The 24,597-nt window shown below is 38.5% G+C and overlaps 1 protein-coding gene across 4 annotated transcripts in view; it reads right to left on the bottom strand.

Annotated features, from left to right (window-relative positions):
* CORO2A (coronin 2A) overlaps nucleotides 1-24,597 on the bottom strand; it is a 179,439-nt gene that overhangs the window by 30,714 nt on the left and 124,128 nt on the right. For all 4 annotated transcript variants that reach the window (XM_020995605.2, XM_020995606.2, XM_020995607.2 and 1 more), the window contains exons 3-5: nucleotides 6,325-6,441; nucleotides 4,080-4,229; nucleotides 3,261-3,440 (exon numbers count right to left, since the gene is read on the bottom strand). In XM_020995605.2, the coding sequence (XP_020851264.1) occupies nucleotides 3,261-3,440; nucleotides 4,080-4,229; nucleotides 6,325-6,441 (447 nt within the window). The remainder of the gene's footprint in view (nucleotides 1-3,260; nucleotides 3,441-4,079; nucleotides 4,230-6,324; nucleotides 6,442-24,597) is intronic.

Raw genomic sequence — 24,597 nt, 5'->3', positions numbered from 1 at the left:
TTTCCTAATACAGGTCATGAAACTGGCTTAGAGATGATGAATAGTAGTGATGGGAAATTAAGTTATTTTTAAACTCAAGTTATTTTTAAGCATTGAGTGTACATGGATTGTTCTTCAGGATATGTGGAATCCTAGAATGGGAGAAATCTCAAGGTCAGCTGAATCCAACCCCTATCTGAAATACCACAAAGTTGGGAGGCAGGAATCACTCCAACAATGATAGGATATCAGAACTCCAAATGGTTGAGAAGCTCTACTAAATATCTTCATACTATGTGCAAAATATTGGCTTACAGACATAAACAGGTTGCCCTAGATTTGTAAGGACAAAAATGGAAAATTATAATAATGACTTATACTTTATGTTCCTGTGATTTAATTGTTGTGAGTATTCTGTTAATCAGTGTAGACCATAACCCCTCTATCATGTCCTAGATCCCATGTGAGGTCTTGGAGGGTCACCGTCCCTGAAAAATTTATCATCCTACACCCAAATTTATGGCTCTCTAAACTTTGCTAGGAGTCTTCAAATGGTACATACGAGGCAGTGTGGCATAGTGGATAAAGTACTAGAATAGGAGTTAGGAAGCCTTGGGTTTGAATCCTTTCCCAGACACTGACTAACTGTGTGACATTGGACAAATCATTTACCTTCTCTCAGCCTCTTATCTGTAAAATGAGGATAACAGTGGCCACAGGATTGAGGTAAAGGTAAAATGAGATAATTTATATAAAGTACTTTTCAAAGCTTGAAGTGTAAACATAAGTAATTGTACTTTTTAAAAACAAATTGATACAACAATAAATATGGCATTTTGGGAGCTGAAGTTTCAGAGTAGGGAATTTTTTTACTTTTTTCCCTAATTAGGCAAATCACTTCTTTCTGGGCCTCAATCTCCTCCTTTGTCAAATGAGAGATTTAGAATGTATGATTTCTAAGACTCCTACAGATGTAAGGTTTTTGATTCTATGTTAATAGATATGAAATGTTTTTAGTATATGAAGTATTGTACAAATGAAAAATAAAGGTAAGTTTGGCATTTTTAAATTATTGTCATCTAAGTTTTAATATATATAGAATAATAGAATTGCGGAGCAAGAATGCTCTTGGAGCCCATTAAATTCATACCCACCTCAAGAGATCCTATACAACTGGTTTTCCAGTTTTTTCTCAACACCTGATCCTGCCCTTTTGGATAGCTCTAAAAGTTAGTATTTCCTTACATCAAAATGAAATGAGTCTCGTTGTATTCTATGCATCCCTGCTTTTTCTCCTCACTCTGGCCAAAAGGAACAAATCAGCCCCTCTTCTAAATGATAGCTCTTCATACACTTGGAAGACAAAAAGCTTGTATCCTGTAAGTCTTCATTTCTTTGGGCTAAATATCCCTAAGTTCCTTGGACTGATCCTTGTATGGCATGGTTTTGAGTCCCCTCATCATCTTGTTTCTGCTCTTTTGGAGGAGCTCCAACACTCCATCAATGTCCATCTTAAAATATGGCATCCAGAACTGAGCTCAATGACTTCAGTTCATTAGCAGAATAAAACTTTGCTAATTTGTATTGTCATTCAGTCATTTTTAACTCTTTGTTAACCCATTTGGGGTTTTCTTGGCAAAGATATTGGAATGATTTGTCATTTCCTTCCCCAGCTTATTTTACAGATGAGGAAACTGAGGCAAATAGGGTGAAGTGACTTGCCCAGGGTCACAGAGCTAGGAAGTATCTGAGGCCAGATTTGAGCTCAGGAAGAGGAGTCTTCTTGATTCCAGGTTCAGTCCTCTGTCCCCTGTGCCACCTAACTATCCTGCTAATTTGTACTACCTTGGGGATAGGTGTGTATGGGGGAGAAATGCAGTTTTATTATTTTTAAGAATATGAAGCAATTTCAGTTAGAGAGTGACAAAAAAATGAAAGAAAGTTCCTAACAGGGTCATTCGCCTTGCAAGTGGGAAAACCACTTACAATGGAGCATAAATAAAGATGAAAATGGATGAGAGAAAAAATAAAAGAACTTTTGCTTGTTCCTGCTCTGATGAAGCATGTCCAGGGTCCCTGCTTTGGGATGTATTTGTTTAGAGCTATCGTGTTATCATGTGACAGTCTCCTTGCAGAATAGATCGTATCTGTTCAGAGCATCAAAACCCCTCAGCCACCAAAAGGCTGTATTTGTGCATCACCAGATGAAAGAGGAGGAAGAAGAGAACAAAATGTTCTTAAGAGGAAGGGAGGCAGAACACACTCTGCAATGATGCCATTGTTCAGATAGTCCAGGTTCAGGCAGTAACATCAAGCTCAGTGGGGAGCTTTCATTTTGAAACAGAGAACCTAACCCCTGGACCTAGTAAGAGATAAAAAGCTTCCACTGAACTTCATGTTCTAGTTTTTTAAAAGATCTTTTTAACTAGCAGATAAGAATAATTTGCAATCAGTTTATCTCTTGTTATTCAATCATTTCAGTAATGTCCAACTCCTTGTGAACCCATTTGAGGTTTTTCTTAGAAAAGAAACTAGAACCGTTTGTTATTTCCTTCTTCAGCTCATTTTACAGATAAAGAAACTGAGGCAAGTGGGGTTAAGTGACTTGCCCAAGGTCACACAGCTGGTAAGTGTCTGCGGCCGGATTTGAACTCACAAAGATGAGTCTTCCTGACTTCAGACCTGGTACTGTAGTCACTGCACCACTTGTCTCTATGCAACTAGAAAAGGGATTAGGAGTAGACCTGTCCTTTCATTGGTATAGTGAACTCCCAAGTGACAAAATTATCTCCATGCAAATTGGCACCTTCTTTGCAACTTATAGTCTTAGAGAGTTGCCTACAGTGATGAGGGGTTAGATGATTTACCCAGGGTCACCTCTCCAGCATGTTTTAGAGGCAGGACTTAAATCCATTTCTTCTATATTCTGAAGCCACTCTATGTCACTCTATCCACGAGGCCATATCATCTCTCTATATGCAAATGAATGCTTGGAAACAGTTTGTTCTCAAGGCTCAGTTTTCCTTGTTGCAATCTTGTTTACATTACTAATTTGTCTAGCAAACCTGTTTTTCAGAGATAGCCCAAATGTAAATTTCAATCTAGCCTCTGACCAAATTATTGCATAAATATATGCTGGGAGACCAGACTAGATGGTCTGGTCTGAATTAACGTGACTTCATCATACATTATAATGCCATTTGTTCTCTAACCAGCCCTGTTGGGGGAAAAAACCGTTAAGACATTTATCTTATTGAAAAGCATAATGTTGCATGTTGTACCTGTAAGACTGTTCCTGTGCGGGGGTCAAAAATCCTTATCTTTCTGTCCTTACAGGTGGTTGCGAGCAGGCTGCCATCTGTGTTGAATGACATGGAGAGGATCACATCTTGGTGAAAGTCAATTGTCCTCACTGGGTTCAGAATTACAGACTCTTTTGTGTCAAGGTTCCATATCATTAACTAGAGAACAGAGAAACGAAACTCTTAGGGTCTTTCTTCCTATCTCATTTACTTACTTGACAATGAGCACACACACAGGACATGACAGACATATTGTCAGTATTCAACAAGGTAGTGAAACATGGTAATCCCATGTGGAATAATCTGGAAATGGGCTGGGTAAGGTATTTGGTCCCATTGTTCTGAAGTGAACAGAAAATTCAGAGGGTAGAGTTGTGGAAGAAATAAAAAAAAAGATCATAGATCTTTTAGGAGGTCATCTGGTCCAGAGAGGTTAAATGACTTACCCAGGGTCATATAAATAGTAAAAAAGAGTTAGAATTAGAACGTAAATCCTATAAATCTAGAGGATTTTTTTCTAGACATACTGAAACATCAGTGTAGCAAGATATGGTTTTTGTGAGATCCTATACACACATATATGTATATATTACATGTGTATATTTATACATATACATATCTAAATGTAATATATTTTACTTTCCTTTCTCTTTAGAATTTCCTCATATATCTTGCACTAATTCTGTACATTTGACATTTGGATACTTAGAAATTAATGATGCATGGGATAGAGGTCCCCAGGCAAAGACTAGAGAGAGTGATTTTGCCCCAGTGGCATTTTCCTTCAAACTGACTAACCTTATAATCATAACCAGTGCTAAATAGAACATTAGCAGCAGTTGGGTGCCATTCCAGGAGTCCAACCCTCCTCGAGTGACCGAGTAGCTCTTTCCTTGAGGCAGTGATGTTTCTTGATAACAACTGCTTTGGAATATCCCATATCTTAATCTAGTAGGACAAAACAATATTATTTTATAAAAACTGAAAGCAAATCATTTGTGAGAAACACATCATCGTTCACAACCTGCCCCAACAATGGCAGGACATCTTGTGAACTATAGATCTAAGAGACCAGATGGGCATCAGGGCTCTCCACCAGCCCAGAGTTCAGGCAGGCCAGCTCTTGCATTCTTGAGGATGGCAAATCAGCATTCCCCACCGTGCAAGGTCTCATGCTCCATTCTCCCGCTCCCTCCTCCACTCCTCCTCCTCCCCAATCTACCACAGTTCTAACAAAGGGGGTCTGGGGGAGGGGAGTTCTCTTTTGGTCTGAAGCTGCCCTTGGAGGTCTCCTTCTGGGATTGCCCTTGTCTTAATGGTCTCTAGAATACTAGTTATGAAGACCCTGTAGAGGACTACATGAATACATGAAAGAGGCTAAATAAATGCTTAAGTTAAAAAAATCATCAGGGTGTCTCATTCAGGGTCTGTCTGCCTTAATCCCAGAAATCAGAATTATTTTTCAGTTATTTCTATATTCTATCCTACACATTTCATAGATATCTACATTTTCTTTCTTTTTCTTTTTTCTTTCTTTCTTTCTTTCTTTCTTTCTTTCTTTCTCTCTTCTTTCTTTCTTTCTTTCTTCTTTCTTTCTTTCTTTCTTTCTTTCTTTCTTTCTTTCTTTCTTTCTTTCTTGCTAGAAGCCAGTACAATTCAATGCAACAAGAACTTTTTGAGTGCCTGGTAGGTGAAGAATGACCTCAGAGATAATATCTGGATCTAAAATGACAAAACACCTGCATCCAGAATTAATGAAAGCGCCATTTTATATGGTGTAGATGCTTGTTCTCAGATCCAAATCCTTTTTCGGAGGAGAGAAGGGCAGTCACTGCCTCTAATATGGGACTGGATATAGATTTCTTTATCAATGAAGAAATGATTGCTTGGGCAGCTAAGGGCCCAGTATTTGAAAGAGGAAACAGCCCAACTCTGTGCCCCCAAAAAACTCACTGGTCTTACATGTTGAGCTGTTTATTTCTAACGGAATAATTCCCTGCAAGATCAGGCTCAGTGGGAATTCTATTAGTATATTCTAGCCCTCATTAAGGCTAAATGGGTCTGCAAATCATTTCAGGACATCCACTTAGAGCTATTCCCTGCCAGTAATTTTTGTGCACACTTCTGCTACTAAATTAGAATTGCACAGACAGAGTTGATGGCAAAATATATTCATTAGTGATTTGATAATAACATAAAGGATGAGCCAGGAAAGTCATCTTAAAATCAGTTTAGGTAAGAAGAAAGGTAGTGAAATTTATTTTACTTCTACTAGAGATAGGTTAAGAAGCCCACAGATTAAGCAGATCAGGTCTTTGGGCTGGCCTTGAAAGGATAGGTAGGATAAGTAGGAAGGAGGACATTTGGATATAGAGGTTGGATAGCAGGTAATGGAATTTTTGTTGTTCTACATCTTAGAAACTTTCAAATGCAGCAGTTATGACTTTTGGAATGCTTTCCATATTTTTTAACATTTTTTTTCATATTAAGGTGCAGTTTTAACTTATTGGTCTAGTTAGTGATAGGAAGTGGACCTATGATTCATTGATATATGGAGTTCCCTGGGGAGGAACCTTTCCCACCAGTGCAGGTTGGTACCTTCTCTACAACTTATAGTTGCCTAGGGTACTAAAAAAATTATATGACATATCCAGGGTCACACAGCCAGCCTGTGTCAGAAATGGGACTTGAACCTAGGTCTTCTTAGCTTTGATGCCATCTCTATCCACTATGCCATGCTACTTCCCATCAATACAGCAAATTTCTAAAAACTATAGGGTCCAGGTCACTATTTAACCCCATTTTCAGATGAACTTATTAAGAGTGCCAGAGACAGGCACAGAAACACTATGAAGTCCACCTTCTTCTTCCTCATTCCAACCACCTTCTCAGTGAATGATTTCTACTTACTGAAGATTGTCTTTGTTGATGTTTTCAGGATAGATGGGGCACTTAGGGATACAGGTATGACATTAAAGGTGGATTGGTTTTCATTTCCCACAGATGTGTTGGGAGAGTGGGATGCAGAAAGGTGAGAATTTACCGTGGCATCTTCAGAACAGGAGGCTATTACAAAATCATCAAAAGGGTTCCACTTGATGTCCAAAACGTTGCCTTTGTGGCCACAGACCTTCGGGTAATGCGGATCAAGCTTTCCTGTCTGCAAAAGAAATGACAGATGAAATCTTTGTGAGTTAGGGTGTGTCTAATCCACATGTAAAAGACAGTATCAGGGCAGCTACGTGGCCCAGTGAAGCCCTAAAGTCAGAAGGGCTTAAATTCAATTCTGACCTCAGACACTTGACACTTACTAGCTGTGTGACCCTGAGCAAGTCATTTAACCCTGATGCCTCACAAAAAATAAAATAAAATAAAAATAAAAGAGTATCTCCATAGACCTTGTCATATAACTTCAGAGAATGGAGTTTCAACTGCATGGATGGTCTGGCTTTTGAAGTTAGATTGTTCATAGGCTTTTAGAACACTGAAAACATGCTTAGCTGGAACTCAGCAATCTGGAATCGAAGAGCTGTAAGGGACTGTATAGGTCATTCATTCAAAGCACAGACATTACCAGGCAGGTAGGTGGCACAGAGGGTAAGAATGTTGGATTTGGTACCAGGTGACCTGAGTTCAAATTCTGCCTTACACACTAGCTGTGTGACCTGGGCAAGTTACAACCTTTCTCAGCCTCAGCATTTTCCTCACAGGGTTGTTGTGAGTATCAAATGGATAACATATATATGTCTAGATACATACATACTACATACATACATACATACATATATAGCACTTTGGAAAATTTAAGGTTCCATGTAAATGCTAGCTTTGAGTGTCTACTGTGTAAAGAATGCTGTTCTCAGGGAAATAGCAAATTTAGATAAGACATGATCTCATGAAGCTTATAAATTGGCAGGGGGATAAGATACAAACAGATGTAACTGTAATTTAAGAGTTTACATTACAGAAGTATAAATAAACTATAAATAGTTTATATATTTAGTATATAGACATATATACTATACATATATGTAAACTATAGTTTATATATTTAATATATAGACATATATACTATTTATATATAATATATATTTACAGAGAGATCGTTTATATTACAGAAGTATAAATAAATTATAAATAGTTTATATACTTAGTATATATACATATATTATTTACACATAGTATACATATTACAGAAAGAGAGTTTATATTGCAGAAGTATAAATTAGGGGGCAGCTAGGTGGCACAGTGGATAGAACACCGGCCTTGAAGTCAGGAGGACCTGAGTTCAAAACCGGTCTCAGACCAGACACTTGACACTTACTAGCTGTGTGACCCTGGGCAAGCCACTTAATCCCAAATGCCTCACCAAAAAAACCCCCCCAAAATCCCCGAAGTATAAAGTAACCATAAATAGTTTATATATTTCACACACACACACACACACACACATATGCTATTTACATATAGTATATATGTTATATATAGAGTTTAGATTATAGAAATATAAATAGTTTATCTATTCAAAATGTATAAATAGATTGCCAGGTGAGGTCTGAAGGAGAAAGCCATTCCAGGAGTGTGCTAAAGCCAGCTCCTACCAGCCCATGAGAGCTCACTATTAAATTTTCAGGGTAAGCATTTACATCTCAGAAACGAGCAAACAGTACAAATTAGGGCTTGATGTATTATTGTTTTGTTGACTGTCTAGGCCTTAAAAAGTGCTGAAGAAACTGTTAATAATGTGAATTAAATTTAAAGGATGAAGTTTTCTTCCCCGCTCTCCCACAAATCCCCAGAGAGCCAGATGTTAAAAGTTTAACCAGAACACTCTTGGTCATAACTGATAGGGAAATTCAGGGATAACTTCATAGAAGAGGTGGGTGTTGAACTGGGCTATCAAGGATAGGTAGGATGAAGAGGAAGGAGGGCATTTTGGATATTGAAAACTATGTAACCAAAGGCAGAGATGAGAGAGCACAGTGCATGTTTGGGATGAAGATAGTTATTTACTTTGGTTGGAGTATGTAGAGGTGACATGAGATATGGCCAAAAAAATTAGGTCATCTAGTCCAACCCATAACCTATAACCGTGCAGGAATTCCCCTTCAAATGTGTGGTTCAAGCCACTGCTTGAAGACCACCACGGATAGTGAACTCACTACCTTCTGAGGTAGTCTATTCCATATTTGGAAAGCCTTTATTGTTAGGAAGTTGTCCCCAGTATGGAGGAGCTATCTACTTCCACATTTTCTACTCATTGCTCCTAGTTTTGCTCATTGGAACCAAGCAAGAAAAAAAATTATTTCCTTCTCCATATGACAATCTTTCAAATACTTGAAGAGCTATCATGGATGCTGTGAGCCTTTCCTTCTCTTGGATAACCATTTCAGTCAATTCAACCGATCTAAGTATGCCGTGGTTTGAGTCCATGTCCCATCATTGTCACTTTCCTCTGGGAAGTCTCTAGCTTGTCAATCTCCTTGCTAAAATATGGAAGCCAAAGCTCAATACGGAACCCCAGATGTGGTCTGACTAAGGAAAAATACCATGGGATTATCACCTTCCTTGTTCTTTAATTCGATTGAATCTTTTTTTTCCTATGTTCAACTTTTACGAGTTGAGAGGAAAATTATGACAAAACAAGCTTATAATAGAGATATATCCAAAGAAATTTTTGGTCAACACAGTCTATTCTACTGTCCACATTTATATTACTTTTCAATGATTCCTGATATTCATAATGATGACCCTGAGATCCTACAACTCCCAGGATCATCAAAAATTCAATTACGGTTGCTCACTATTCTTGCTAAGGCAAGAAAGTAAACTCGAACATTTTAGAAAGAATTTTTAATGAGAAGAGTTGAAACCAAGAGGCCTTTCTGGTTAACATTTGGTCACCAGAAAATTCAGCTAGCCAGAACACTGTGTTCCCCAAGCCTTCTGGTTAATTAGGATTTTACCATATTTGTTCTAATAGCCATCTAAACGAGGGGAGGTTCATAGCTTCTCTTCCAGCTACTGCCTCACTGATTCAGCTGTTACCTTTAAAAAGGAGGGTTTTCAAGGGCCTTACTTATTTCCCTTCATAAAAGTTTGCATAAGAAAAATAGCTACATTGAACCTGGCAGAGCTCTCTCAGAAGCTCTTTTCTTATCTAGTAAGGAAGAAAAATGCCATTTATAATACTTCTCTCCACAAGGTGGCTGTGTTTACTGAACCCTATCAGTGCAGGGCATCTGTCTATTCTATTCAAGGCTTATAAACTATCTCTATCCAGTATCAAATGAAGTTATAGTTTTACAATTATTCACTTAACTACATCAGTGTAGCTGTCTGGACAAGAGAATTAAGGCCCCTAAGTGGATTTCATTTTCTCAGCCTTGAATTATCCAGTGTGGTTGTCTACACGAATGCAACTAATTGGAAAAATTGTTCTATTTGCACTTAAAATTTGGTCCTTGGTAAATGTAGTCTGAAGATTCTGATCTCCTGACTGTAATAATAGCAGGATGGTGACTGATTTGGAACCTGACTATTAATGACCTGTTTGAAAATTATATTCCTTCCCAAATGACCCAGCATTCTCAGAGTCCCTGAACAAGTGGTAAATATCAGGAACTGTGGGTAATAGCAATAATAGCTGGTATTTACATAGCTCTTTAAGCTTTGCAAAGTGAACATATATTATCTCATTTGACCCTCTCAACAACTCTTTGAGGTAGGTGCTATTATCATCCCCACTTTACAGATGAGGATACAGAGGCCCAGATGGGTTAAATGACTTGTTTATGATCACATTGCTTCTAAATATATTATTAATGGACAGAGTGCTCTTCTTGGAGTCAGGAAGCCCTGAGTTTGAATCCTTCATCATAGACATCGTAGCTGTGTAACCCTTGAGAAGTGATTTAATAGATCTCAACCTTAGTTTCCTCACTTGCAAAATGGGGATAATAATGCCTGTAGCATTTATCTCACATTGTTATTGTGAGGTTCAAATGAGAAAATGGATGCAAAATGCTTTGTAAACCCTAAGCGCTATATAAATAATGAGCTATTATTAGAGTTACTTGATAGCAAACAACATTATTCCTTTTTGATGAATCAGGAAATGAACTGAAAACCCTGGAACCTGGGATCTAAGCATCTGGCTGAAAGATAAACATCAGGGTTAAAGTCTGTAAAAAGACTCTTACTTTTGTACTTAAATAAAGAGCCATAACCAGGACTAGGGGTGCAAAGCTGAGGGGCATCTGAAGAAAACAAAAACTTTATTATCCTAAGCAGCCACGCCACTGGGTTAGGGGGATACCATTTCACATTCTTGCTTCGGGCACATTACCTAGTTATGGTGCTGCTTCTGTGATCTCCTTCCACTAGGGAGGGTCAGGGGAAGGAAAAAAGCTTTTATGAAGTACCTACTATGTTCCAGGTGGGCAGCAGAGTGGATAGAGCACTGGGCTAGGAATCAGAGAGACTCTTCTCCTAAATTAAAATCTGGCCTCAGGCACTTACTAGCTGTGTGACCCTCAGCAAGTCACTTAACCCTGTTTGCCTCAGTTTCCTCATCTGTAAAATGAGCTGGAGAAGGAAATGGCAAACCACTCCAGTATCTTTGCCAAGAAAACTCCAAAAGAGGTAACGGAAAGTCAGACGTGACTGAAAACGACTGTATGATAACAACATGTTCCAGGTGCTGCGCTAAGTACTTTTCACAACAACCCTGCGAAACAGGTGCTATCATTATCCCTGTTTTACAGTTGAGGAAACTCAGGCAAATAGGTTAAGAGACTTGCCCAGGGTCAGACAGTTACTAAGTGTCTGAGGCTGAATTTGAACTAAAGTCTTTCCAACTTCAGATCCAGCACTCAATCTCCTGAGCCACCTAGCTGCCTCCACCACGAAAATTAAATAACTTGCCCAGAGTCACACCCTGAGGCCATATTTGAACTCAGGTCATCTTTACTCCATTACCAGTGCTCTGTGCACCATGGCACCACTCAGCTGCCTCACTAGTAAAGACTGCAACTCATCCATGACTTCTCTTACTGTGCAATTCTAGATCATGTTTCAAGTACGATGTGATGGAAAGTGTGCTAGATTTGAAGACAGAAACCTGGGTTTGAATTCCATGGGTGGTATGACCGAGGGGAAACCTATTTCTCCTCCAAAGAATGAAGGTGTTGGATTAAATACTTCTAAAGTCTCTTAAAGTATGACTTCCTCTTATACATCCCATGTAGAAGACTTAACTAATGTAACAAAGACCTGACATTCTATAGGTACCAATGTACACATGGGCTGCCTATTTGGTCTTTTTACCTCTTACTATACCTACTTCCTTTTCCTGATCATTTATTTCCTTGGCAAACAAATAATTTTGGGTAACATGTTACAGTCTGTTGATACCTACTACATCACCCCATTATGCTTTGTGTCACCCATGATTTTGATTTTTCAAGGTAAATCCCCCTCAGGATTATGCAACAGCTAGCTGAACCAGCTCAGGAGGGTGGGTTATTAAATTTTTAGTGTGAACATTTATATCCCAGAAATCAGCAACAAATGATACAAATCAGGGCCTGATTTATTATTTTGTTGATTGTCTAGCCACAGATTCCCAAAGTGGGAGACACCACCCCCAGGGGGTGCCGGACCAGTGGGGGTAGGCGTGATAGTAGCTGCAGGTGCAATTGGAGGGTGTTGAGGAAGGGAGCAGTGGAAGCATAAGGAAAGAAAAAAAGATAAGAAAAATTTGAAAAACCATTTGTACATGTTTCATCTGTTGTGTAACAAAGTTAAAGTCATAGTGATTAAATTATTTTCCAAATAAACACACAAAATGCAAGACCACTGATCAGTGGTCAAGTCTATTGACAGGTCTTAACAAGCAAGTGTTGGCAGGTGAGCATGTCTAGCATGCATTGGCAGGAATATGTGCATGTAATGACTTGTTTACAATACGTTACTACACAGTTATATGATGTAATTATTACATCATCAAGATTTTGATGCAGGAAAAACCCACAAATTTACAATAAATTATTAAATTTAAGATGCATCATTTAAAAAAATTTATATTTTTTTTGAAATGACACAAATTTCAAAAAACCATTAAAGGAGTAAAGAAAGTAGATTTCCCGGGGGGCCCTGAGTAATTTTTTTAAAAAAGGAGGTGGTAGGTCAAATAAGTTTGGGAACCTCTCTGGTCTAGACTTGAAAAAGCAATGGAGAAAGCAGATGGAACTTAAAAGTGTGTCCTAAACACATTTCCACCCTCAACCCCCAAGCTGGTTGTTAAACATTTACCAGCATATCTTTGAGCCTGCCTTTTGTCTGGAGCATACAGTACATTTATTGGTGGGGAAACATCTTTTGAATGACTGTGGAGCTTACTGAGGAGGCATTACAGCATTCCATGGCCTGATTCGATTAGCATAATGTGTTCTAAGCAGAGGAGAATCCACAGAATCTCAATTTTTATAAAGAATCCCTTGCTTAAATCATGAAATCCAATCTAGCAACCATTAATTAAGCACCTATTGTATGCAAAGCAACAAGAATTCGAAGACAAAATGAAAAACATCAGACTTTTATAAGGCATTTTTCATGGTCCTAGTACATAACTTTGGCAAGTATGATTCCCAGTTTTAAGCCTCTCTTACTACTGATTATTCAGAAGATCTATAGGTATGTGAACAGGACATATCGGATATGCCCAGTCAGATATACACATGTTTCTCAAAAAATTATGGCATTCTCTCTTATTTTAAAAGTTTACTTACTAATTTTTTAAAATTAAGTTTAGATATATTTTAGTTTCTTTAGTTTGATGGATAAAATAATGTTCTTTATAGTTGAGCATTCAATAAATATCTGTAAAAACAAAATTCTTTGGATACAGAGTCTAATGAAATATACTACACAGACCTATAAAAGATCTATTAAACAAAGTTATATTTGTGTTTGCACGTATTAAGAAAATTTGTATGATTTTAATATATGTACAAGACATTATCTGAAGGTGTCAAACTCAAACAGAAACGGGGCCACTAAGCTGTACAAGGTATTACTTGGCAAGGACTGTTGGTTGATACCTCTGTGTCATCATGCTACATAAGTGGTCCTAAAAATCTCTTTAATGTGCCAAATTACACAATAAAACCCACAGGGCTTATGGGGAAAATGGGGTCAGGGACACAACATTTAAAAAACTTCATCAGTGACACACCCATAAAAAGAAAGATAGGAACCTAATAATTAGGTTTTATACATGCTAAATGGTTAAGAAATACATAAATACTATAATAAGTAGTAGTGCTGTCTGGTGCCCCAGTTTACACATGACATGAGCTGGTCAAGTTGAATGGTTATGGGGGTAAGGTACACTTGGGGGACTGGACCTCAGTCACAGTGAAAGGTGGATGGAGGGGGGAGGGTTGGACCAGTTCTCAACCTACAGTTCCTATTGCACCAGAATATATAATAAATATGGCACTTTGCCTTGAAAAAGGCCTGAAGTTTGATTGTGGAAATGAGTGTGTTGGAGGGATTGCATCTTGTGAATTATTATGAAGTGGTGCTGTTTTCTGTGTCTTCTCACTGTTTCCCAAAGGACGAAGTCATGCACAAGCTAACACAAAATTCTCATTTTGCTCAAATCATTCCCTAATACATCAAATTGCATTGGAACAAATTTGTATTTTCAAAATAAGGGTTCAAACAGAACTGCGTGTACAAATTCCTGTGGTTGGTATTTAAAGTCCTTCACAGGTCTGGCTCCAGCTTACCCTTTCCAGTGCCTTCCAGGCTGATTACACATCTGTCCCCTTTATACAGTCAACAAACATTCCACTTCCTGTTTTTATGTCTTTGTATAGCCTGTCCATGCTTGGAAATGTGCTCCTTCACTTCCAAGCTTTTCAGACTCCCTAGTTTCCTTCAATGCTCAGCCCAAATGTCAACTCCTACACAAGGCCTTCGCTGATCTCTTCAGAGGCCCACATCATCTCCTACAAGTCACCCCACATTTCTTCCGTGTATGTTTATTTCATATATGTGTATGTGTATGTGTATATATGTGTGTATACATACACACACACACACACACATAAATATGTGGATATATATATACATGCTGTTTCCCTTGACAGACTATTAACTTTGAGGGCAAGGACTGTTTCAGTTTTATCTTTTTACCCCCAGTGCCTAATGTAGTGTTTGGCATACATAGTAGATGCTTCATAAATTATTGTTAATTGACTGAATTTCCATCACACCTCTCTTATAGTTCAGCCTCAATCAAACAATTAACAAACAAGAATTAAATGCCTATTATGTTACAGGTATTATACTATCCTCCTCAGGCCCAGGTCATAATCAGGCATTAATTATGTCTAATCATTTTTCCAACAGTTTTTGGGACGGGGATAACAAAATAACTGATATCTTTCTACTGAGTACAAATTTGAACTTGGGAATCTTGTTTACATTTGCTACTACTTCCTTTTTTATATTTTATTTTTTCCCCAATTATATGTTAAAACAACTTTTTAACGTGGCTGTTTTTTTGGGGGGGGTGCGCGCTAGGCAACGGGGTTAAGTGACTTGCCCAAGGTCACACAGCTAGCAATGTTATGTGTCTGAGGCCGGATTTGAACTCAGGTCCTCCTGAATCCAGGGCCGGTGCTCTATCCACTGTGCCACCTAGCTGCCCCTAACATCTGCTTTTTTTTTAGAAGCTCTGCATTCCAAATTCTATCCTTCCCTCTCCCCTCCCTGAGATGGTAAACAATAAGATATAGGTTATACATGTGCAATCATGTAAAACATGTCCATATTTGTCATTTTGTACAAGAAGAATAGAATAAAAGAAAAAGAAAGAAAGTGAAAAAACATGCTTCAGTCTGTATTCAAACCTATCAGTTCTTTCTCTGGAGGTGGATAGTATGCTTCATTATTAGTCCTTTGAGATTGTCTTGGATTATTGTATTGCTGAGAATAGCTAAGTCATTCATAGTTCTTCATAGTATATTACTGTTACTGTGTACAACATTCTCCTGGTTCTGCTCACTTCACTTTGCATCAGTTCATGTAATCCTTTCCAGGTTTTTCTGAAATCAACTTGCTTGTTATCTCTTGTAGTACAAGAATATTCCATCATAATCACATATCACAGCTTGTTTAGCCATTCCCAATTGATGGGCATTCCTTCGATTTCCAGTTCTTAGCCACCACAAAAAGAGCTGCTATCAATATTTTTGTACAAACAGCTCCTCCCTGCCCCTTTTTTATGTCTTTGGGATATAGGCCTAACAGTAGTATTGCTGGATCAAAGGGTATGCATGGTTTTACAGCTCTTTGGGCATAGTTCCAAATTGCTGTCGAGAATGGTTGGATCAGTTCACAACTCCACCAACTGTGCATTAGTTTTCCCACATACCCACTCCCTTTTTTAAAAGAATGACCTTTTTTCTGCAGGGCCTCTATTTTTGAAAAGGCTGCTAGAAGGGGAATTGGATAGAGTACTGGGACTTGAGTCAGAAAGAAAATTCAAACCTGGCCTCAGACACTCACTGGCTTAAGTGACTTTCGACAAATCACTTAGCCTCTTTCTGACTCAGTTTCCTCAGCTGTAAAATGGGAATCATAATTGCATCTACCTCACAGGTTGTTGTGAGGATCAAATGATACAATATCTGTAAATAGCTTAGCTTAGTGCCTGGCATGTAGCAGGCACATGACAAATGCGTGTTCCCTTCCCTTCCCCCTGTAGTGAGAACTGACCATACAGTAATGAAGAGTTGTGCCTACTCTGACTCATTCCAGACCCTGGGTAAGTTATTGATTTCTCATTGTCTTAAGCAAGCCTTTTTAAAAATAGGTAACAAAGGGGGCAGCTAGGTGGCGCAGTGGATAGAGCACCGGCCCTGAAGTCAGGAGGACCTGAGTTCAAATATGGCTTCAGACCAAACACTTGACACTTACTAGCTGTGTGACCCTGGGCAAGTCACTTAACCCCAATTGCCTAAAAGTAAGAAAAAATAAAAAATAAAAAAAAATAGGCAACAAAGAAGGTGCTGACTTTGATTGGTAGTGGCTGTGTCCTCATCTGGAAGTTCCCTACACCAATGAATCATAGGTCTAGTACCTGTCTAGTACTATATGTTTGAAGCCATTCATACCCTCTCCATCACCCAGGCCTGTTTCCTGCAAGAAGGGACTCATGTAAGATTTATTTATTCATGTAAGATTCATTTAAGACCCAGTCAGGCAGAAGGCTGACTTCAATCTCAGATCCAGTGGTGTGGGGGGCATCTCACAAACAGTGAGTGAGGAGACATTTGTGCAGCCCTACTCTAAGGAGGGGTAGGAGGAACTTAGAAGAACTTTGGTGGTTGTAGAATCATAGACTTTCAGAACTGGCACCTTGAGGATCACCTGGTCCAGCTTCCACTGAGCAGGAAGCCCTCTCCAATATTCCCAACAGGTAGCCATATAGCCACCACTTGAAGGTCCTTTGTGAAAGTAAATTCATTACCTCCTAAGGAATGTAGGGTAGTTGTAACTGTTGGGAAGTTTCTATTTTTTAAAATTTACTTATATTGAACCAAATACACCTTTCTATAGCTTCTGCTCATTGGTCTCAGCCTTCTTCTCAGGAAGTGTGCAGAATAAATCTAATTCCTCTCCCATAAGCTAACCTTTTAAATATTTGAAAACCTTGATCACATCTCCCTTGGCCTTATCTTCTCTAGTCTAAAAATTTATGCTCAGTGCCTTCTAGAGATCTTCATATAACCTCTCTTTAACCTCCTGGTCGCCTTCCTCTATATGTGCTATAGTTTATCTATGTCCTTCCCAAAATGTGATACCCAGAACTGAACACAATATTACAGATTTAGTATGACTTAGGGCAGAATAGAGCAGAACTATCAGTTACTTTGTTCTGGACACTATATTTCTCAGGGCAACCCAAGATGCCACTAGGTTTTTTGGGACAATTGTGTCATATTGTCAATTCATTTTTTTTAAAACAGGAACTACATATATGTCTCCTGAACATTCATCTAGGCAGAAAATGTGATGTTCTGAGTGCCTCTATTCATACAAAGACCGTATTTCAAAGAAGCCAATGAGTGATGAGAAGAGGCCTCTTTCTTTGTCTTTGGTTTTGCCACCATTGGCTGCTGTCCATATCCAAAAGCATCATTATTGTGAAGTCTGGCAAACTCAACTGCCCAGTGCCACCTCTCTCTTATCACCAGCTCTCTTTTTAGTTTTTGCCTAGTAATCATCTCAAGTATGCTTAGCTGGTCCCCACAGTGATCTAAACACATTAAAAAAAAAGATATCCATAATTCAAGTGATGGAGGCCCTACCAAATAAATACAATTCCTTTGTGACTATCTGAGTAGAGAAAAGAAGAATGTTTACCTCCTAAGCCCAGCAGTCATGACTTTGTGGTTGGGGATATTTCTGAGCAGTGAGTGTCAATATTGGAAAATCTTAGTGGCATGATGGATACTCAAGCATATTTGTGGCTAAGTGCCTTAAAAGCATCATCAGGGTAAGGCTATTTATGGCAGAAATGCTACATCCTGTCATTTCACCCTCATGCTCTGTGGTCAGTGACGAAGATGCACAGGGGACAAAGCCATTTAAAATAAATAAATCAGCCACTTTACTGAGTGCTGCTGAAAGAATTTGCCATAAGTACCGCTACTATGGATACTCTATTCCACCAGCCCCTGCCCAGATGTGTTGAGGGGAAACAGCAGTGTCCCTTTTTGGAATAATCTAGACCTTAAGTTTGGGATTAAACCTTGAGTTAAAACTCTGAAATCTGGGCCAACAAATGCAGGTCTACCTTTACTTCTGAGAATAAGAACAGGGAAGGCCCTGAGATTAGAATGGGAGAATTTACTTCAGGGGCAACCTGAGTGTAAAGAACTTGATAAAGACATCTTTTGAAAGGAGAAAGGATGGGGCCATGGAAGCACATTTTTTGCAGTTCCCAAGATGCAGAGTTATTTTGAACCAAAGTGCAAAAACAAGTACTCTTAGCGCTAAACACAAAGCAAACAGTAATAGCTGAGTCAGCACATCTCATCTGCTGCCCACCTTTCTCTTAATCTCAGTATTACAGGGTTGATTCCTAATTTATGTGGAAGAGAGTAAGAAAAGTATTAGGCTTCCAACTATTTTAATTCCCAGTAGAATGAAATATTCATATACATCAAGGAAGATCCATAATCATCCCCACCCCTTCTTCCCACCCTTTCTCAGACACAATAAAGCTGTAGTACAATATAGCATTAGTGGGCATAATGGGTATTCCATACGGTTTAAAGGGTTTAAAGAACCCCAGAAGGACCATTATCTCATCTGACAGTTACTGAAAGCTTGAAATAGAAGGAGCCCCTTTCTCCTGGAGGAATTGGGGCATTACAGCAGGCTGCCTGAATGACGGAGAGACTGGGGCTGGAACCCAGTCACAGGCTGTTGGTGGCATGACCACTCAGGAATAGGGACAGTCTGGCTATTTGCTTTATCTACTTCTAAAAGCCTCACTTTCATGAGTGGGTGAGAGATGGGGAAGAGGGGGAATTCCTGACAATCAGGGAAATCTTTTCTTTTCCAAAGAACTAGAGCTTAGAAATGTATAGCCATTTTATAGACAGTTTTTTGGATAAAGGAGTCATGTCTCAAATATATAGAGAATTTTGTCAAAATTATAAGAGTATGAGTCACTCCCCAAGTAACAAATGGTCAAAGGATATGAACAGACAGCTTTTCAATGAAGAAATCAAAACAATATATAGTCATATGAAAAAAAATGCTCTAAATCATTATTGATCAGAGAAACACAAATTAAAACAACTTTGAGATATCATCTCATACCTATCAGATTGGCTAAAACGATAGAAGGGGAAAATGACAAATGTTGGAGGAGATGCAGAATAATTGGGACGCTAATACACTGTTGGTCGAACTGTAAACTAATCCCACTATTTTGGAGAGCAATCTGGAATTACACCCAAAGAGTTATAAAACTGTGTAAACCCTTTGACCAAGCAATACCATTATTAGGTCTGTTTCTCAAGATGATCAAGGAAAAAGGAAAAGAACCTATATGTCCTAAAATATTTCTAGCAGCTCTCTTTGTGGTGGCAAAGAACAGGAAATTGAGGGGATGCCCATCAATTGGGGAATGGGTAAACAAGCTGTGGTATACGACTGTGATGAAATACCACTGTGCTGTAAGAAATGATGAGCATGTTGATTTTAGAAAAAACATGGAAAGATTTGCAGGAAATAATGAAAAGTGAAGTGAGCAAAGCCAAGACAATGTTGTATACATTAACAGCAATATTATCTGAAGAATAATTGTGAATTATCAAGTTACTTTGAGTACTAGAAATACTCAAATCAACTACAAAGGACTTATGAAGGAAGATGCTATCCACTTCTAGAGAAAGCACTGATAAACAGAAGTATGCACAGTATGGTTTTATATATATTTATAAATCTGCATCAAATGGTGGCCTTCTCCAGTGTGGGGTGAGGAGGGGGAGGAAACAGTTCAGAACTTAAAATGTAACAAAAATAAATAAATTAAATTAAAAAATGTTTAAGTCAATCAAAAAAATCAACAAGAGAAATGTATAGCTACATATACCATAAGGTCCTAATCTCCATTCATATGAGATAATCAACATTTTGGGTAAACCAATAAATCAACATGCATTCATTAAGTGCCTACTATGTACCAGGGGATATAACAGGAAAAACTAAACTATACCTCATTTCAAAGAGCTTGTATTGTATAGGGGAATGGAATTCTAGCAATGTGGTAGTGCCTAGGGAAAGGAGAGGAGAAAGGGGGAGTTTTGGCTTCTGTCTCATCTCTGAATCTGCCTACGGACCAGAAGCTGTGCCTGGACCAATTGCCTCTTTCCTCTCTGCTAACCATGCCTTTGTTAAGGAAACCTCCAGAGGGATTAGAAATTTTTTATATAATAATTATATTATGATAATAATAGCTAACATTTCTACAGGGCTTCATGATTACAAAGCACTTTACACACATTATCTTATTTGATCCTGGCAACAATCCCTGGTTGAGTAATGCAAATAGTATTATCCCCACTTTGCAGATCATAGGCTCCAGATATTGCAAGAACGAATGGATCTCAAAGGTCACCTAATTCACTCCTTCATTTTATAGAAAAGGAATGGGAAGTACAGAGAAATTAAGTGACTTGCCCCAAATCATCCAGCTACTAAGCGGTGGAACTGGGAATGAGAAATCCAACTCCTCTAACATGGGGTTCAATACACTCCAAGCTATGCCCAAAGTGAAGGAGCCATCTGTGATGATAGAATTACAAATCTAAACAAAACAAAGGAACAAAATGAACTGAAGCTCATCAGATGGGCTTTTCAGTTATCTACCTGCATCAGAAGTTCTTGGATCATCAAAGGGTTACTTTAAAAATTGTTTTAGTTACAAAAGATTAAGCATAAAAATATAATAGTGTTTGGTCAAGCTCAAAAATTCTATTTGATGGGCTAATAACCCTTCAAGATGACAGTACCCATCAATTAAACCCTTCATCAAGTCAAGAATTTAATAGAGCTCTGTGGAAACAATTTCATACAGTAGGAACCCTTTAAAATACCAGAATCAATATTGGTATTATAAGTTAGTTATATTAAGTTTTACTGCATGAGAATAATGTCTTAGGAGACATGATAAAAGTAACAATTATAAGGCTAGCTAACATTTACATTTCATATTAAGGTTTGTAAAGCAGTTTACATATATTATGTCATTTAATCCTCACAAGAACCCTTCGAGGTAGTTGCTATTATTAACATAATTTTACAGACGAGGAAACTGAAACTCAGACAAATTAAATGATTTGTCCTGAGTCGCACATCTGATAAGTGTCAGAAGTGGGATTTCAATTCAGGTCTTTCTGGCTCCAAATCTAGCACGAATAAACACGATATATCTAAATGTAATGACTAATAAGCTGCATTATAATAAGATTCTGTTATAATCTACCTTCTGACTTAATATGCAACTGAAATTGTTCTTTTCAAAGTATCAATGATCTCTTAATAGCCAAATCTAATATTTTCTTTTTCAGTCCTCAACTTTCTCACACTATCTGCTGCATTTGACACTACTGACCATCCTCTTTACCTGGATACTATCTTCTCTCTGGATTTTTATGACACTCTTCTTTCCTAGTTCTCTTCCTATGTGTCTAATCGCTCCTTCTCAGTCTCTTTTGCTTGCTTATCATCCTGATCATACACCTTAACTTTGAGTGGTCTCCCAAAGCTCTGTCCTAGGCTCCCTACCCTTCTCTCTCTACATTCTTTCTCTTGGAGATCTCATATGCTCCATGAATTTAATCAGCAGTGACAATTGTCTCACTGAAAAAGAAATGTAGGCATGTCACACTTTTAAGTTTAATCTGCATTAACATTTTCTGCATTATTTTCTTAAGTCTTGACAATACACATAACAAGCCCAGATTGCAGCATATCCTGATTTCTGAGGTGGAAATACTCATACTGAAAATTTAGCAATCAGCTCTCACCAGCCAGTTCAAGCTGCTTTAAGCACACACCCTTAGGTTTAATTAACATCTCTATGCAGGTGACTCCTAGATCCATGCTTCCAGCAGAGGCTCTCCCCTAAGCTTCAATCCCGCATCATCGATTGCCAATTGGACATTTCAAAGCATATATCCCAGAGATATTTCAAACTCAACACAGCCAAAACAACTCATTAGTTTCCGCTCAAACCCATTCCTTTTTGAAACTTCCTTATTTCTATAAAAGGTACTACTATTCTTCTTGTCACCCTCCCTCATTCCTTATATCCAGTCAGTTACCAAATCTTGCCATTTCTAGCTCTATGACATTTCTACTATCCAACCCACCCACCACCTTAGTTTCCCTGTCTCATCTCTCTTCACCTTAGCCCATTCTACACAAGGCTACCAGAGCTTTTCCTTCAGTACAGATCTGACCAAGTCACTCCCCTAGTCCAGGGCTTCTTAAACTTTTTCCACTCACTTGCAGCATGGTGTGGTGTGGCCTGAGGACATGTGCAGTGCAAAGTGCACATGCTTTGTGTCCAGAACCAAGGCTGTGGCTTGCTATTTATTTTGGCTAGTTGACTACATACTATGCTAAAGTCCTATTCTGATGCCTCCTCCTGGCATGGAAGGGACCACGAGTGCTCAAAAGTTATGTCAGCTAGGTATAAACTCTAGAAGGTTCTACCAAGTGAGAAAGCTTTGGTATAGGACAGACTGGGCTTCTCATGTGATAACCAACCTAACTATATGTGGAAAGACTCATCATTGTAAGATTAACAGACAGGAGATATGTTGGATTTTTTTAAAATCACAATAACACATAAACACTATCTACTAAGCCATGATAGGAGTAAGGAAAAGGGTGATTCAACACGGTCAAGTGCTGCCAGAAACCCCTCATATTAATTATGTTTGATTTTGTATTAATTTTTGGCTGTTGTGTGTTCAGAAATTTTTACTGTTGACAAATTTTTGGGGTCACGACAAGAAGCACTGTGTAGTCAATAAACTCCAGTGGCTTCCTTTTGCCTCCAGAATCAGCTATAAATTCCTGTGTTTAGCTTTTAAAGCCCTTCACAAGCTTTCCCCAACCTATCTTTTCAGTGTCATTGGATATTACACCCATCCCACATTCTGTAATCTCACCAAACTGGCCTGCCCTCTGTTACTTGCATATGACAATCCAGCTCCCTTCTTCATGTCTTAGTATTTTCCCAAAGTCTGGAATGGGAATGCACTCCTCTGCCTTATGGAATCTCCCTCTTTACCTTCTATGTAAAGACTTAATGTTCTAAACTGCTAGTGTACTCTTTCAAACTATCTTGTGTTTAAACACATTAAATTTATGTGTACTTCTGTTTGTTGTTTGTCCTTCCTTATGGAAGAGGACCATGACTTCAGGAAAGTGATGCCATGACTTATGAGTGACTTGGATTTAAGTGAGGCAAGGTTGTGCAAAGTCACCAGCCTCACTTTCTCCTCCAGAGCCATCTGGGTCCAGTGGCAAGATATAGATCAGGACGATTAGAGATGGCCCCAGATGCAGTGGTATTTATTCTGCATATACTTACATATGTCCTTGTTGTTTCTTCCATTAGAATGTAAGCTCCCTAAGAGTAGGGATTGCTTCATTCTTTGTCTTTGAATCCTCAGTGCCTAGCACTGGCACACAGTAGCTACTTAATAAATGCTTGCTGATTCATTAGCTATAAAATGTTTTATTCTAGTTCTTAATGAAAAATATGATGGAAAAATATGTATATATATGTATGTGTGTATCTGTGTGTGTATGTGTGCGTGTGTGTGTGTGTGTGTGTGTGTGTGCGTGTGTGTGTGTGTGTGTGTGTGTGTGTGTGTGTGTGTGTGTGTGTGTGTGTGTGTGTATAGCTTTAAGTAGTTTCCAGCACTCATGGTCATTATCTCTGGTACTTTGAAGGCTGAATGATTCCATCTGGGTCTATCCTTTCTCCTTGATGCCAATCACCCTTTTCCTTACCCCTATCATGGCTTAGTAGATAGTCTTTATGTGTTATTGTGATTTTAAAAAACCCAAAATATCTCCTTCTGTTAATCTTCCAATGATGAGTCTTTCCATATATAGTTAGGTTAGTTATCAGATGAGAAGCCCAGTCTGTCCTGTACCAAAGCTTTTTCAACTTGGTAGAACCTTCTAGAGTTTATACCTAGCTGACATAACTTTTGAGCACTTGTGGTCCCTTCCATGCCAGGAGGAGGCATCAGAATAGGACTTTAGTATAGGATGTAGTCAACTAGCCAAAAGAAATAGCAAGATTTTAGAGTCAACCCCCTATAAATTACTGTGAGAGCAACAAGGTTTAGTGGAATTAGCAAAGAATACTGGATTTGGAGTTGGAGGACCTGGGTTCGAATTTAGCTCTGCCAAATATTACCTGTGTGACTTTGGACAAGTTATGTTCTCTCTTTGAGCCTAAAATTTTCTCATCTGTAAAATGAAGGGGTTGGCCTAATACTAGATGATCACTAAGGTCCCTTCCAGATCTATTCTAAGATCCTATGAACCTAATCATCATTACTGATGACAAAAATTTATTAGTTGCTCACAATACATAGGGTATCATGCTAGGCACTGAGAATAGGAAGAGCTATCAAATATAGTCCTTGTCTCCCTGGGTTTACACAATCTAGTTGGGGAGACAAAAAGAAGT

This window comes from Phascolarctos cinereus, unplaced genomic scaffold (assembly GCF_003287225.1).
Source record: "Phascolarctos cinereus isolate Bilbo 61053 unplaced genomic scaffold, phaCin_HiC Scaffold_4;HRSCAF=312, whole genome shotgun sequence".
Classification (NCBI taxonomy): Eukaryota; Metazoa; Chordata; class Mammalia; order Diprotodontia; family Phascolarctidae; genus Phascolarctos; species Phascolarctos cinereus.
This window is presented reverse-complemented; position numbering and strand designations above follow the sequence as displayed.